The 16,078-nt window shown below is 34.1% G+C and overlaps 4 protein-coding genes across 9 annotated transcripts; 1 reads left to right on the plus strand and 3 right to left on the minus strand.

Annotated features, from left to right (window-relative positions):
* Window positions 1-184: 184 nt before the first annotated feature.
* LOC109536870 (protein regulator of cytokinesis 1) lies at window positions 185-7,289 on the minus strand. Of its 2 annotated transcripts, XR_002171878.2 has the most exons (11): window positions 6,959-7,289; window positions 5,470-5,624; window positions 5,222-5,408; window positions 4,883-5,156; window positions 4,554-4,823; window positions 3,978-4,196; window positions 3,687-3,920; window positions 3,433-3,628; window positions 2,456-2,643; window positions 2,250-2,360; window positions 185-1,702 (listed from the first exon to the last, which is right to left on the minus strand). XR_002171878.2 is itself a non-coding variant. In XM_048667781.1 (10 exons), exons 1-10 carry the CDS (start codon window positions 7,009-7,011, stop codon window positions 1,526-1,528), a joined length of 1,953 nt encoding a protein of 650 aa, XP_048523738.1. In that variant the 5' UTR covers window positions 7,012-7,289; the 3' UTR covers window positions 185-1,525. The 2 variants fall into 2 exon arrangements, 1 of the variants encoding a protein (XP_048523738.1); XM_048667781.1 differs by lacking the exon at window positions 2,250-2,360.
* Window positions 7,290-7,361: 72 nt separating this feature from the next.
* LOC109536871 (molybdopterin synthase catalytic subunit) lies at window positions 7,362-9,577 on the minus strand. 2 transcript variants are annotated; one of them, XM_019903312.2, is made up of 7 exons: window positions 9,408-9,577; window positions 8,781-9,206; window positions 8,540-8,715; window positions 8,121-8,316; window positions 7,969-8,048; window positions 7,693-7,913; window positions 7,362-7,642 (listed from the first exon to the last, which is right to left on the minus strand). In XM_019903312.2, exons 2-7 carry the CDS (start codon window positions 9,026-9,028, stop codon window positions 7,532-7,534), a joined length of 1,032 nt encoding a protein of 343 aa, XP_019758871.1. In that variant the 5' UTR covers window positions 9,029-9,206; window positions 9,408-9,577; the 3' UTR covers window positions 7,362-7,531. The 2 variants fall into 2 exon arrangements, with proteins under 2 accessions (XP_019758871.1, XP_019758870.1); XM_019903311.2 differs by lacking the exon at window positions 9,408-9,577 and having other exon boundaries at window positions 8,781-9,401.
* Window positions 9,578-10,042: 465 nt separating this feature from the next.
* Window positions 10,043-12,568, plus strand: LOC109536842 (dynein axonemal assembly factor 10). Its single transcript, XM_019903255.2, has 5 exons — window positions 10,043-10,417; window positions 10,699-10,829; window positions 10,930-11,147; window positions 11,201-11,433; window positions 12,260-12,568. Exons 1-5 carry the CDS (start codon window positions 10,134-10,136, stop codon window positions 12,465-12,467), a joined length of 1,074 nt encoding a protein of 357 aa, XP_019758814.2. The 5' UTR covers window positions 10,043-10,133; the 3' UTR covers window positions 12,468-12,568.
* LOC109536844 (JNK1/MAPK8-associated membrane protein) lies at window positions 12,536-15,887 on the minus strand. Of its 4 annotated transcripts, none has more exons than XR_007281809.1 (6): window positions 15,556-15,886; window positions 15,281-15,493; window positions 13,895-14,064; window positions 13,308-13,566; window positions 12,773-12,994; window positions 12,536-12,701 (listed from the first exon to the last, which is right to left on the minus strand). XR_007281809.1 is itself a non-coding variant. In XM_019903256.2 (5 exons), exons 1-5 carry the CDS (start codon window positions 15,777-15,779, stop codon window positions 12,964-12,966), a joined length of 897 nt encoding a protein of 298 aa, XP_019758815.1. In that variant the 5' UTR covers window positions 15,780-15,886; the 3' UTR covers window positions 12,536-12,963. The 4 variants fall into 4 exon arrangements, 1 of the variants encoding a protein (XP_019758815.1); XR_002171871.2 differs by having other exon boundaries at window positions 12,536-12,716; XR_007281810.1 differs by lacking the exon at window positions 13,308-13,566 and having other exon boundaries at window positions 12,536-12,716; window positions 15,556-15,887.
* Between the last annotated feature and the right edge of the window lie 191 nt (window positions 15,888-16,078).

Raw genomic sequence — 16,078 nt, forward strand, 5'->3', positions numbered from 1 at the left:
GTATCATAAAGTAAAATATTTTTTTACTTACTCTATGCATTGTATCATGGTCTAAACGGATGGATGGGACATGGGCTTTATGCGGACACTCTGCTCGTGTCAGAGGTTGTCCGTTTAAAAAATAACAGACAATATACATAGCTGACTTGATCTGCGTAATAATGAAAAAATGCAAACAAATACGTAAATAAAGCTCTGATGAAACATAACATATATTAAATAAACATCGAAATATTCCAAAATAATACTTAAAGTAATTAACCGTAACGAATTGGAAATGAGTTTGAGCCCGGTAAGACCTCCATTGATGTTGTACGAATGTAAATATTATAATTATTTATAATAAATAATACACATATCTGGAAAACGCAAATGGTTAATAAATCGTACTTCGTTTTATTTAAGGTCCTTTTAGACGGTCAGTTCAGTCTGTATGTTATCTGTATGTCTGAACACAAAAAAATGACGGAAAAACTGAAACGGATACGGAGCTGTAGCTCGATGAGTTTGCCAACAGTTGAACTACTAAAACTGAACGTAAAACTGAACTGACCGTCTAAAATGAGCTTTAGATCCTACCTATAATATCTTACTTTCAGTTAATGCAAAAACGTGGTAAATAATAAATGTTTCTTAAAATATAGTCGTTAGTTCAAACTTTATAGATTACTCATTCTCGAAACAATAGAAAGCTGTTGAATTTGTTTCGTTGGGCGTTACTATGCTGATGGGCACGAAGAAAAAAAACAAAAAAAATTGGGAATAACGCTGGTGCAGTAATGTAATCGAAAAAAAAACGTATTACCTGTGGAAATCAATCCAAAAAACTAGTCAGTTGCTATTGTGGTTGAAATATAGTTTTTTTCTTAAATAAGTGTCCGTGATTTCACATGGGTCAACAATGCGAGCTTATCGAACAACATCGTGTTAAAACCCTCACTTATCGTGAGATCACATAATCTCATAATATCCATGTTTGGTGATACAAACTTGAATTTGATCTTCTTGCATCACATTTTTAATAACAAAATGATTTTCGCTATCATTTTTACATAAAAAAGGTATTCTTATTAATAGAAATAATTAATGATAAAGTGAAAGTAAAAACTTAGATTAATGATGAGAAAGTGGGAGAGACAAGTAGGTAGCAGCCTCCACATGTAAGTGAAAAATCAAGATCAAAATTAAGTTTGTCCTGTTACAAAACCATTTAAAACCAACATTCATCGCCCTGTGAAATGTCGGACACTTATTAAAAAACCCTTAATTTAATTCATTCAATTCGTCGTTGGTCGTTCTCTAATAAAAATTTTGCGACTCAGACTTGTCCCACTTTTATTCTTCGATTTATAAAATCTGTATTGAAAAACACATCATTGCGATGTAGATATCATCGCAATGATACGTTTTTATTTAGTCAAGTGGTTAAAAGTTGTTGCTCCAATATACATTGTTAAAACCCACACAGAACCGACATTCTACACCACGCAACAAAACTAAAATTTAAAAACAATATTGCAACAAATTAAAACAACAATTTCAAATTCTTCTTACAAATACTGAGTTGAGACGTAGTCTTCGGTGTTAAAGGACTTCTGGACTGTGGCGCTGTCAAAAGAACTCTATTCGGTGTCTTTTTTGAAGGGGATGTCTGTTCGCCATTAATCGTGCAGTGTACCTCGTTACTGGAAAGTTGCTCAGTCTATAACAGAATTGAACTCATTAGGAAACTTGCCAGAACGCAATACTTTAGAAACCAAGAATGATTTTGAACGAGCTGGGGATTTTTAACACACGTTGCAAAAAGCTGTACAAATCTGCAAAAAAGCGAAAATGATTTTCCAGGGAATTAAAATTATTACCAATAATTAAAACTGGAATTCATTTATAACATTGAGATCGATATAATTACAAACTGCTTGACTTAATACTCCGTATTATCCGTATTTGCAAAGAACTTTTATGGGTATTAACATATGCAGAATTAATACTTATGAAATGCTCACTCACAAATACCGTGCCTACTGTTTAGACATACATGCATTAGTTGTTAGCTCCCAAATCGTGTTCAAGCATTAAAGTAACTTAGCGAGGCAAAGTGTATCCACAAACGAGCTGCAGTAAAACCCAAAACTGAGGAATCTTAATGAGCCATAAATCTTCAAACAAACAACAAACACAGGGATTTAGGCTCGGCAAAACGTTTAAAACACACAGTTTAGCTAAAAGAACAAAAACGTGGTACTGACCCTTTTCAAAAGAGCTGTGCGTCAGTGGGGCTTTTTGCAAATAAATTATTGCTGTTAAATAGCTAAACTGTTACACATCCCTCCCACCAGAAAAAAAACTTGCAGACAATGCTACGAAAAGAAAGAAAATTAATTCTGAAACATTCTTCAACCACCTAAAAGTAGCAGTTTCCCAAAGAAAAAAATCTCATCTAGTGATTTATTACCTCAAATTTCGCATATGTTGTGTTTTCAGTATCGTGGTCGCGTTCTTCCTTACTGAGGTGTGCTAAAATTCGACCAGACATCCTACGCCTACTCCTCTCTATGGATGATTGAGATCTACGCTTTTGACTTGCCAGGGGACGTGTAGCCAGAGTTAATTTTTTTTTCGGCAAAGGTTTAACTAACGGTGCTAGAAGGTAAAATCCATTGTTATGTATTGATTGATTTTTTTTAAATAAAGAAAACAATAATACACTAAGACAAAAGTAATAATAAAACAAAACAGAAAATTTAGACGGAAGCAAGCTATAGCGGACAAATCATTTTTTTCAAGAACAGTGCTTGATATAAATTTTTCAAACTTTGGATTTGCTCTGAGTTATTTTTATTTGTGATGCTTTTAAGATGATAATGATGCAAGTAAGTTTATTGAAATATAGGACCAACCAAAAGTTCAGATGCAAGGCAGGTCAATATGCAAGTCTAAACAACTTACAATTAAAAAATCATCGCTGTTTCTCCATTCCATTGATTTGTGATTTTGACTATAAAATTGCAATCAAAGTTATAACAACTTATTTACCTATTTTGCGACTTTTTATTATGATTCTTACCACCCTGTGAGATAATTGAAAATTGGCAACAAATTTTAATGAAAATATTTATTTAAAAGTAAAATTTAAGATAGTGTAAGAATGTATTGGTAAGCAAGTTTTTGTAGTATCACCAATATAAAGCAAAATGGCTCTATTTCCATAGCAAGGGTAGCAAAAGTAGAGCACGTAAATTTTTAAATTACTGATTATTTTTTTATTGCTGTCTGTCGACTAAGAAAAACACGAAAACGGAAACACAAGTGCTTTGTATTGTATATTGACTATGTATGTACACCAATCACTAGATTACTCCAGTAATAGAACAGTAAAATTAAATATTGCACGTAATCTCCAAAGTTTAAGCAGGTAAATCGTCTACTCACTGGTTTTAGGATTGTTGTGCACTTCATTTTTCAGTTTTTTTGAAGGAGTTGGTGAGGCTAATAACTTCCTTTTAGCTGCAGGCGTGACGATTATTTTACTAGTAGAAGCGCCATACAAGCTCACAGGTAACTTGGTGGTACTGCTCGGAGTTAGTTCTCGTTGCATTTTACGGGCGCTCAGCTTCATTCTGCGATCCTGAAAAATAACTGTTTAGAAGTTGCTGCAAACCTAAACGTTGGTGAACAATTCTTACAACATCACGCTTTTGATGCAAATATTGAATTGCTGCGTCAGGTGGTTCCCCAAAGGTGGTAAATATAGCCCCACCATTATTTTTCGTGTACTCTTCACATAGAGCCAAAATTTCAGCTTCAATTTTTGGTATAATTTTTGATAACTTATTGCGCTTTTTCTCTTCCTGCAAAAGGTTTCCTCCTCTATTTTTGTACCGGTCAGCAGCTGCAGCATTTTCTTCCAGAACAATTACCTGAAGAGTTTACTTGATCATTGCAAACAAATATTTATTGTAATTCCATATAACTACCTCTTGCCACAATTCTTTGTGTTTTTCCAATAACTGTATCAACTGTTGGTTATCTTCATAATATTTCTCCCATTTACCAATTTCTATTTCATGCAAATCTAATAAATCTTCCGTGTAACAATTGCTATAAAAGCATGTAAAGGAGCTTTTTATCGAATCGGAACAATGGCACTTTTTCCACACTTCTTCTAATCGACTTCTTAGTTTTTCTACAAAATTCTGCAAAAAAAACAAAAAATCTCAATTGATAACTAAGATAATTAAAGTAAATCAAACAGTTAAAAGGTGAATGTCAATGAAGCACCAAATGTTAATCAACAAATACTTATGAAGAGTGAGAGCTTACAAAAAGATCTAGAAGTGCCGTCGGTAAGATCTATTTTAAGACACATTGTTCTTACAAGTTCGCGATGATCCAAAAAAGTGTTCTAAGTTAAGTATAAACCGTTATTTAACATTATGTGCATTTTTATAGCTATAAATACAGGTTTAAGCAACAAAAAACAGAGAAAACGACAATAGTAGGGTCTTCAACCATATAGATAAAATCTGACCAAAAACAGTGTTTTAACTTACCTGTATATTTTCCTTTTTCACAACTTCACATCTGTGCAGTTCTTCTCGCAATTTATCCAGAACATCCAAAGAACGTCCGATATGAAGAGTTCTGAAATCATCACGATACTTCAAATCAGTATCAATCATGTTCCACAGATCTTCGATTCGACTTCTCAAATGCGCAATATCGTCTTCGATGGATTGCTTTATTTTTTCCAATTCTGCGACAAAACATTCCAATTGTGCCATATTATTTTTCGTAAATTCCATGACATTATCGGACAGCACCTAAACAATAAAGTCGATGATTATTGCGAATTACTTCAACTGTTTGCTTAAAGCTCCACCTTTTTTTCAAATTCGCAGGTAGGTCTGTAATGGAGATGCTCAACGTGTTCTGTAATCAGAGCTTTCAGGTGATAGAATCGTTCATGTCTTTCAAACAATGTTGTTTCTAACTGTTGAATAGTGCATTCGTAATCATGCAACGCAGCAGCAGTTGGCATTCGAGAATATTCAAATTTAAGTCTCGGTTCTTCTCCCAGCGATTTACACAGACTCAGGTACTTCTTTTCCAACGTTTTAAGCTCTTGTTTCTTCATATTGAGTACAGATTCCCATCTGAAAATTGATTCGTCCCAAATAAATTAAAGTAATACAAATTAACGTTTACCAATATCACATACTCTGCGATGTAACTTTGAAGCTGCTTTTGTTCTTCGTAAAGGCAAAGACCATCCGCTCCAATATTAGGCATCGGTTGATTTAACGCGTCACATAGCCTTTGCAGTTTTTGGAGTAAAAGTTGAATAGTATCGGTAGTCTTGTCTTGAACTCCTAAGATATCATTCAGCATATCGCGTAATAGAAGATCTGAAATCAGTTACATGCGAAGTTAGTTGATGTAATAAATTAAATAAATGCGAGTACATACTCAGAGCCTGACCATAATTTTCCCCCCAGTCTTTAGTGTGTTGTCCATCGGCACCGCCTACTTCTTTAGCGATTGAGCACCAGTGAAGAAAGTTTAACCGTAAGCCCTCTTGGAACTTTTGCAACATGTTTTGCGCCCAAGGCATATCTTCAATGCTGGAGTTAATAAAGACAATAGTCAACTCTACCTAAACATAATCTTACTAATTCTCAATAATTGTAGGTTTAATAGAGCAAAAAAGTTAGGAAATCTATCGTGCAGTGAAGGAAAATTAGTCTGGGCAAAAACTATCAACAGAAATTCAACTATGGAAACTCAAAAAAATGCCCAACTATATGGAATTAATATGCAATCCTTAATATACAATATCCTCTTCAAGATACTTTTCTATACAATCGGTTAAATGCTCGACTAGTTGTTTAACAATTATCTTCGAAGATAATTGTAGATAGATAGTAGATAATAATAATAATAATGATAGAAGATAATGTGTAGGATATGATCATTTCCTACACAAACACATTTTCAACTAGTTTTGATAATACACACAGGGAAGAAAAGGAATGACTATCTCATTTATAAAATTCGACATAATTCTCTGTCGTTTTCCAAGGCATAGAACATGTTTTAAGGGAACCTATACATTTTTATAAATTATACTCCGGATTTTCTAAAACTGTCAATATTTACATGTGAAATTTTCAATGTAAAAGCAAATGTTTATCGAGTAAATTCTCTTCACCAAACAAAATTATGTGCATTTATCCTCTAAATGCCTAAATGTGGGGATTTTTGGTGAAGATGAATGTTTATATATGTCTTTGCAACCGATCGACTTCCCATCTCATAACTCGTGAAGACATTAAAACGTTGTAAGTTCGAATCTAAAAACTGCACTAAATTAAACTAAAGAAGGAAGAAAGAAAGGGAAATCAATAAATAGCAACGTAAACTTCTAAACCAATTGAGTAAGGACACTTTTTCTAGAGACAGACTGGAAAGTTCTGCGATTACAAAGTACCCATCTGAAGATGCAGTTGGGATAAAAACGAGTAGGTAAACAAAAAAAAGTTAAGGTGGGTGGTAAGTTTATCTAGATTAATTCCAAGTTAAAACCCAAAAACCTCACAAGTTTCAAGAAATGGCCTCGAAAGCCTATCTCTATTTATAAGATACAACACTTTCTCTACGATTTAAACGATTTATTCCAAACCGTGTAAATATAAAACTGTGGTACCATTAAAATAAGATGTATGCTAGATGAACTCCAAGTACCACGAGAACGACTGCTTTGTAGGAAAGTGCCCTTGATAATCACGTTCTAGAGTGATCAAATCTAGCTCTGATACCTATACTGAACTTCCGTTCATAAGAAAAAACACTAGTTTGGGTAGGGTCATATATGCTTGTACAAGCCATTGCTAAATCTTCAACAATGATCTTATCAGTGAAAATTCTTCGAATAAACTTTTTAGGTATAACAACTTACATGATTTCATCAAGATCTTTGGGAACTGAACTCCCACTTTGATTTGCACTCATTGTTTTAATTAGATTTTGCAAAGTTTATAAAATTTTACGTTTCGCCAATACTAACACGTCCAAACAATCACAGGACTATACCAACACTAACATCAGACAAGTACTTGTCCGCTAACATAGATAAAAGCAAGTACACAACATACAACAAGACTTTTTTCGGTTTAAACTGTGAATAGTGGATTTGAAATACCCGTCATGAATAAATATTTGAAGTTTGAACGCTGACGTGAAAGTCATGCACTCTTTCGGCTGATAGCGGAAAGAGGCACGTATGACATGGCATCAACGCTCGAGGCCGAGATAATGAAAGAGCAAAAATTTTGTTTAAAAAAGGTATAAATAAGTATTAATTAAAAATGGTTACGCCGTTTACTCATGATAGTAACAATTATACTCTATATAAAAGAAAGCAAATTTCTAGTTATATAACTAGAAATGTGAGATAAAATAAATGTATTGCTTAAATATATAAAAAAATACGTTACTGTTAGTCTTGTTTTGTTTTCTAACGGCACGCGTCTTAACATGCTTTCGGACATTTTCGCTCCACTTCGGCAGTGAGTTCATCTATTTCACTTAGCTCGAATGTTCGCTTTTTCATAGATTTTGTAGACATCACACTGGTTTTGTCCTAAAAGTTCAGATTGCAAAAAAATGTTTTCTTCCCTCCTCGGTGCTTACCCAGAATTGTAAATATTCAGGTGATAAACTTTCTAAATGAAGCAGACGGTCCTCCAAATGTTTTATCCTTTGGTACACATTTTTCGGTACTGCCTTGTCCATACTTAGTTGACTCTCCAAAGATTGTAGCCGTTCGTCTATACCATTGGATGGAATATATCGTTTCAGGTAATCAAAAGTTTTCTGGTCGCGATATTGGTAGCTGTTCAAAACCTTTTCCACTAAATAGGAAAACTATCTATTAAAACGCTAGGAAAAGGCCATTAGTTTCATTACCTTGTAGATGACTATTTGAGTCTTTTCTCTTCACCACTATCGCGTCAATTCTAGCACAACTAAACTCTGGTTCTCTGCCTCTAAAACCAAAGATTGAATCAATGAGAATTTTGGATAAATAGACAAAGTTCCGGGTCTACATGATACTCTACCTTTGAAAAAATTCGGTATTGTTGTGTGCATTAATATCAGCTCTTTTCCGCTCCATGAACTTCTCTATTCGAATATTCAATTCCTCATTTGCGGCTTTGATTTGTATTAAATGCGGGGGAAAATAATCATTTTGTACTTCTTGAGTTATCGAAAACTCATGCTTTTTTCTTTTAGGGGGGTATGACATGACGGCAGCTGCAATAAAACAATTGTATCAGTTAACAAGATATATAATTAAAAAAAAAAATATATATATATATAATAAGAAAATAGTGCAGGAAATGACAATACTTTTATCTAAACATTCAGGCTTTTCTGCTTATTCGAGTTCGTAAAACAAGTAGAGTATTATTTTCTGTACAAGCAAACAGCAAAATCAGTATAAGTTAAGGTTCAACGTAATTCCGGGACCACTGACATTCTTTGTTTTCTTTCCAAGCAGCGTCACTATCTGAGTATATTTCCTTCTTCCAAATTGGGACGGATTGCTTCAACCTGTTAATACAAAATTCTGTGGCTTTTAAGGCTTCTTCTCTATGCGGCGAAGACACTGCAATTATTACACTAGCCTCCTTTATAGGAACTTCGCCCAACCTACAATGAATCCAAATGTATAAAGGCTTTGCTTTTAAAAGCCGATTCAGTGATAAGCCCTTTACCTATGATGAATGACGATATTTACTACTTCAGGCCACTTTTTCCTCATGTCCAGACATATTGTTTCCATTGCTTTTATTCCCATTGAATCATAAGCCTCATACTCAAGATTTGTCACTGTTTTCCCGTTAAAATTATCTCGAGTTGTTCCCACAAAGATTGAATTTGCTCCACATGAAGGTGCACTAACCAAACCAGTCACTTCTTCCACCCCAAGTTTGTCTGTTTTAAAAGCCAGGAAATTAGCCATTACAGACTATCAATGCGACTGGATTTGGAACTGTTTAACCACCGCTTAGAGGTGGAATCACTGCAATTTCGTCGCCGTTTTGCAACTCTAAATTATCCTCAATGTGGCAGAGCTGCTCATTCAAAGACAACAAAACGTTGTTCCGAATCTCTTGCAACGAATACTGATCAACGATAATCTGCAGCAAATTATAACAACTAATTGATCGAGGTACATCCAGTATATCTACAGCCTTTCCAGCTAGATCTCTGGCTTGAGCGAATAATAACAGTTTAACTTTCACTCTCATTCCAGCTATAGATCACAGACACAATGATAACTCGGTTACATAAGCAAATGTTATTTCATGACTTGCAAAATTCTAGAATACTCTACTTACGTTGGATTATTCAGTTAACAATCGGATCGCACGCAATTCTAAATATTATTTTCTTAATTGTTCCTATATGTGATCTGCACATCTCCACGTGATATATTTTGTAAATAACAAATGACATTTTTATTTGATGGTTGAATAACAACAGCTGAACTTAACAGGTTAGATAACCGAAATGAGAAAGTTAGTCAATTGACAACGTCGATGGAGTCTTAGTACAAAAATTTGTCTTACTGCAAACTTTAACTTGTTATTAAATATTTAATAATTGCTGTTTGTTTAGATGAGTATGGCCGGATTTTTTCCACGTAAAAGTCAAGTTATTAAAGGCGCAAGAATTGATAATAGTAGGTTTGGACCAAGGCTTATGCAATGAAAAGTATTAAATATTTTTATAATAAATTTAACATCTATCAAGTGATATTTTTTAAGGTTCCAAATAAAAAAAATGCTTTAAGCTCTTTTTAAAAGCCTGGAATGAAAATAAAAAATCACATTTAATTAGCAACATGCATTGAAATAAGTAATTTCCAAAAATAAAAAAAATTTGCTTTTTGAAAAAAAAAACGTATACCTACCGTCTTAAAACTGCAACGGGAAAACTGAAATAAAATATAAATAATATTTTTATTATGGAACTACCCTACCAGGGGAGCCAGTTTACGATTTCCGGTGTCGTTGTTTGATCAATTTGAAAGATGCGACAGTTTTCCAATTAATCAGAAACGAATGGAGAGTTTAGCAAAGCCCCAAATAATTTGCCATCATTCCAAATCTTTAGATTATGCCATACACGATGTTAAATGGATACCTTGTTCCGCGAAATTTGTATCGGTAGGTGGCAAATCCAACGGAGCTGGAGTGGTGGAAATTTACTCATTATCGTCCGAAAGAGTGGAAAAAATCGACGAATTTTATAAGAAGGACCACTTCAAATGTTGCACCTTCGATGCCTCCAGCTTGAGAAACCGGCATTTGGCTACTGGAGATTTTTCTGGACGCTTGCAAGTTTGGTATATTCAAAAATTCAGAAAATTCAAATAAATACGTGCTTTTACACCATTGTCCAAACTCGTATTAATATTTGTTGATCGAGGCTCAGATTAAATAATCAATCAATTTGCTGCACAAATTATTTTTACGCTCCATTGCTATCTTTTGATTATCAAGTGGATTAAATGTTGATTCAATGTAGGAAATTAAAAAAAGACACATTATAAAATCCAAGTTATAATTGCTATCATGTTTTAACTTTGTCTAGCTATTAGATACCATGTATTATTTTTATCATTAGGGATATGGAAGATACAATAACACCCGTTTATAAATCGACCGTACACACCGCAGTTATAAATTCTATAGATGGAGTTGCAGGACAAAGTGCAAACTGCGGGGCGCCTGAAATTGTAACTGGTTCTAGAGATGGTAAGCTGATCAACGAAAGATTTCAATGAATTTTCTAACCCGAATGAATGTGCAAGAGTGGTGGATACTTTGCAACTTCAACCAATTTTTTTTCAATTAGGATGTGTAATGGTATGGGATGTTCGTCAGAAAGATCTACCGGTTGCAAAGTTTACTCCACTTGAATCACAAACAGGACGCGACTGTTGGTGTGTGGCTTTTGGAGATTCGTATAATAACGAAGAGAGAGTAATTGCGGCAGGGTTCGATAATGGCGATGTAAAACTTTTTGACTTGAAAACTATGAATGTGAGATGGTCCAAGTGTCTAAAAAATGGGGTACATTTCCGGAATAATGGCCCAAAATATGTTTTCTTTACTTTTCATTTTAGGTTGTAGATCTTCAGTTTGATCGCAAAGATATACCAATGAATAAACTAGTGGTTACAACACTGGAATCGAAATTTTTTTGCTTTGATGTACGCACTCAACACCCAAATAAAGGGTTTGCCAATTTGTCCGAAAAAGCCCACGCTTCAACCATCTGGCAGGTCAAACATCTGCCTCAAAACCGAGAAATTTTTATGACCACAGGTGGAAGTGGTTCATTATGTCTATGGAAGTAGTAAGTATGATAATAATTATTGATGCACTCATTAAGCATTTTAGTAAATTAAAATAAGTCTCAGTAAGCAATGAAAAAACAGGATTTCGTAAAATGTTGTTCCTAAAGTTATGCAAATATGGTGTTTCACGGGGGAAGAAGTATTATTTTCCACGTATTTTAGAATCGAAAATATTGCTGGTTTACCAAGACATTTTCTAATACAAATTTTTCAAAAGTTTCCATTTAAATGCTTCGCTTATCTACCCTAGTTGCTTCGCAGCAACGAAAAATTGGTGATGAAGAGGTTTGATGAGGAAGATTACTAAAATTGCGAGCGGAGATTTTTAATTCGCAAAATTTCTCGGAATCGGAATTACGGCCGTCCCATTATACTACTGTACAGGACCTGTGGATGTGCAAAAAAAGTACATGGGACAAGAGACATGCTAAGTACTATTTTAGGATAGTACCACCCTTAAATAATATTTTTTTGCCACAGATCTCTAATTAGGTTTATTGCCTCTTCTTTTCCAAGTAGAAGAAAGCAAAGAACAAAGTTTTTCCTATTTCTATTGATCTCTACAAAAGTTTAATATGCCACGGATTTTTTGGAACACCATGTGTAAACAAAATAATTTTAATGGATATTGCGGACAATATAAAAAATTCAAAATTTCACACCAGCTAGCTTCTACCCCGGTCTTGGTTGCAGCTCCCTGTATAATTATAGTCATATAAAATACGTGTTAAAATAGTGCCTTTCCCGTGCAACGCCTTCAAAATTTAACTGGCGTTATTCCCCACTTAGGGCATGTATGAATTATTTATAGGAATATTCTTTCAGCATTTACCCTTCAAAACGAGTTGAAAAGGATTCAGAAGGAATTCCCTATGGAATAATAGGTGAACTACAGCAACTTCAAAATAGTAACCTTTCTGACCAACCTATAACAGCTTACGATTGGTGCGTTGATAAATTGGGATTGGCTGTATGCTCTGCTTACGATCAGACTCTTAGGGTTTTAATCACTACTAAGTTAAATCTATTCTAGTTCAATCTAAGTGTGTATTTTTTGGCTTGAATTGGGTGTTTCCAATAAAGCATAAAAACACATTTGAATAATAAAAAAGGAGATTTAATTACACAACCAAATATTCCAATAATTTGAAAGGAAACCCTGCCAATTAGTGAAAATTGAAAACGGTTAATGACCTGGGAATGGAAGCTGATGACTAATGAGTGCTGATTTGATCAGACTTACTCATAGAGAAAGAAATTCTCAGTTCTGCAGTCCTCAGTTCTGCAAATAATATTTTTAAATACCTCCTAGATTTACTGTTATGTAGATATTCTTACTCCATTAATGTCTTTCCTCCTGCATCAGTTGTTGGACTTCTGGGCACTAATGGTCGTCTACCTCTACGTCCTGGTCCTTGATACCTACTAAGGTGGCGTCTCAGACCTCCGCTAGTAACATTATGCTCGAATATGTAGGTAAAAACGTAATTGCCGGAATCATCTTTGGTCTTTTTAAACACAGTCTTCTGCTATAAGTAAAACTTATTGGGATCTGTAAATCTAAAAATCAATTTCAAATTAATATGCTTTCGTAAGTGTTGGTCCTTAGACATCAGATCAGTAAATTCTTACCAAGGCGTCTCTAGATCTGATACAGATTATAAATTGCAAGAGCACAAGTGTAGTGGGCCTTAAACTTAACATTTCACAGGGAGGAAGTGGGGGTGTACTGGATATTATTACAAGGGGGTGTCTGATCAACATTATTTTTACATCAAAACATGCAATGTTTAAATCCACATTTCTGCGACGATTTTTAGTAAAATGCTTTAATAAACTGATACTAAGAATAAGGCTTCCCAAATATACTTACTGGACTGTAAATATATAAAACAATGCTGGAAGAGGTACTAGCAACAGCAACAGACCATGCATTAGAGGTTTATCCAGTTGAGTTAACGAAATAATACCATAAGCATGCAGACACCAGTGTCCCAAGACGATGACAATATTTCTAGGCTGCGTTATTGTAGAGCGAATGAGAGCAGGTATATTTTGCTCCATTCTAACAGCAAAATGTGCTGCACATGATATAACTGATATTACCAATAAGAGGTAGGGAAATGAGTAATCTAGAAAAAAAAGGTGTAATAAAAAGCGCTTCGACTGGCAACATTTTTCAAATGACTAACGTTTCAAATGTTTTTCTTTTGTTCTATATTGAAGGATAATATTACCTGTTTGTTGTTTAAGGTTACAGTTGAAAATTACAGTTATTCAGTTATACGTGTACAAGACTTTGCCTTCAATTTTTAAAACAAAATGTAGACGTATTCAAATGTAAAATTAGGTAACAATGAAATTAAAATTTATATTTGCGGTTTCTTAATATGAACGGGATTAAAGGCAGGTTTGAAACATTTAATTTAAATTAAAAATGTTAGCTTGGAAACTACTTACATACTAATCCCCCTATAACAGCATGAATTAAAATTAGAATTGGAATGAAGTACATGGCAGCATAAATAGCCATTTTGCCCTGTCTTGGTAAATATCTCCTACATAACCATGGCCTTACCAACAACATAGAAACCAAGGAAAGGACGTAAAATAGAAAAACAATGGTGTATCTGAAAAAAAAAGCAGATAAAAAACGTTTAATTGAAATATTCAAGATGGTTTGAGAAATTCAAATCGACAAAAAGTTTAAATTTAACATATAGGGTTGATTAGCTTATACCAGAAAACTTTCTTATTAACTAAAACACATTTTTTAAGTTAGTTTTATCGTAAATATAAACCTATGTCGGGAAACGTTGGTTATTTCGAAAAGCGAAAAAGATTTGGATTTTTGACCATAAAGTTTTTGTTTGTGTCAGTTTTTGTGATAAAGTAAACGTGAAATTCAAACTTTTTTTGAATTATACAGTATAAGTAGGACTGATTTCCGAAAAAATCATCCTGTAAGATTTCGATTCGCCCACATAATTTACAAATTCGTAGACCACCAGAAGTGATCTGAGGTAAAAATTTGAATAAATTCTCACAAAATTAAATTGGAAGACTTAAAAAAATCCAAAACGTCGAATCTCCGCATCTCACAAACGAAGCTTTTTTCGGCATATGATAAAATCAACTTAAAATACGGTGCTACATCGATCGCCATATTTATGCTTCTATACATTGTCTCACCCTGTAAGTGTTAAAAAATTGCAGAGGTGACCAAAGACGTATTAAGATATCCTTTTAGTTGCTTCCTTTGCTTTGATGCGAAATTATTACATGGTTTTTTGTTGTTTGAGGTTGATTTATTGTGTATCTATGGTGCTTCTAAATAATGTGCAATTTTTCAAAGGCATGTTAAGACGGCAATTTTAAAGGAAACAAGTAATCGATCTGAAAAATTACCAAGAAATATTCTTCTAATTTGTTTCAAAAACCGAACAGAAATTTATTCATTGGAATACATCAACAACCACTGGAATAATGTTTTATAGTGGACTTCGCTTGTGCAGCTTAAGTCTTTGAGTGATAAGAAAACGCGGCATTTAATGCTAGAAGAGCTTTTTTACGATAGGATATATGGTTTACTGAGAGGCTGAATGCCATTTACACTACATTTCGTTTCAACATTTTTCTTATTCTTATCAGACTATGATTTCTTATTCTTGTTATTTTTTCGTATTTTTAATAGTAGGTACTCCAGAAGGATAAAATTCTTCTTTGTTAATGATAACACTCATTTATCACTTATGATATTGATTAAGAGCATTCGCAGACTCATTTTGTCATATTTATTGAAATAAACCATTAAAATGGTCTGTTGAGATTTTCATAAACACTTACAAAGGATAAACTGCTTCTTGGGTGCAGTAAACCTTGTCTCCATAGTCTGGAGTGGGATTGTGAAGTAATGTATACCAATCCGACAAAGACTTGCTGTGGCAACTATAAATTGTAAACTCTCCAATTGGACTCAGAGACAGTACAGCTAATAGACATGAAATCAGGACTTCAAAGAAGGCTGATGCGTGTAGAACTAGGACATTCTTGCTAAAACTAAAATGGCACATAGGAGCATAGAAATTGAAGCTGAAAAAAACTGTTGCAAAATAGTCTACCTTCGTCTCATTGAAACCATGTCTATGAAAAACCAGTGCAAAATTAGCATGATAAATACCACAAAACCAAAATACAACCAGTCGTAGAGTCCAGGACTACTTAAACATGGTTCGCATATAAAAGTTGTGGCATTTCTTCGATACCCAAGGGGGCACGAGCCGCAGTCGCTCAGTTTCCCATTTTCTAAAAGAATTCTCCCGCAATATAACCCAGGACAAGACATTTTTACTAACAATTACAGGGTTTATGTTTGTTTTGGTTGTGGTAAAAGAACTTGAACATTGTGGTTATATTTACTGTCCAATGTGTCACTTATTGACAATCGTTAGCGTTTTTTTCCGAATGTACGAATGTCGTTCGGTAAAATACTGCTGCTGGATTGGTCCCGAACTATTTCGTGAAATTTGTGATTGGCGGAATGAATGCAATCTCCTGCGTGAATTTGAGGTTGTCTGGAACATTATTTTCACTTAATTAGGTTGTTTTTACCAATTCAACATGGCTAGCAGATAGTGGATGAGA

The sequence above is a fragment of the Dendroctonus ponderosae genome, unplaced genomic scaffold (genome assembly GCF_020466585.1).
Source record: "Dendroctonus ponderosae isolate FM_Combo_2020 unplaced genomic scaffold, Dpon_F_20191213v2 Dpon_F_20191213_6, whole genome shotgun sequence".
In the NCBI taxonomy this organism is placed as follows: Eukaryota; Metazoa; Arthropoda; class Insecta; order Coleoptera; family Curculionidae; genus Dendroctonus; species Dendroctonus ponderosae.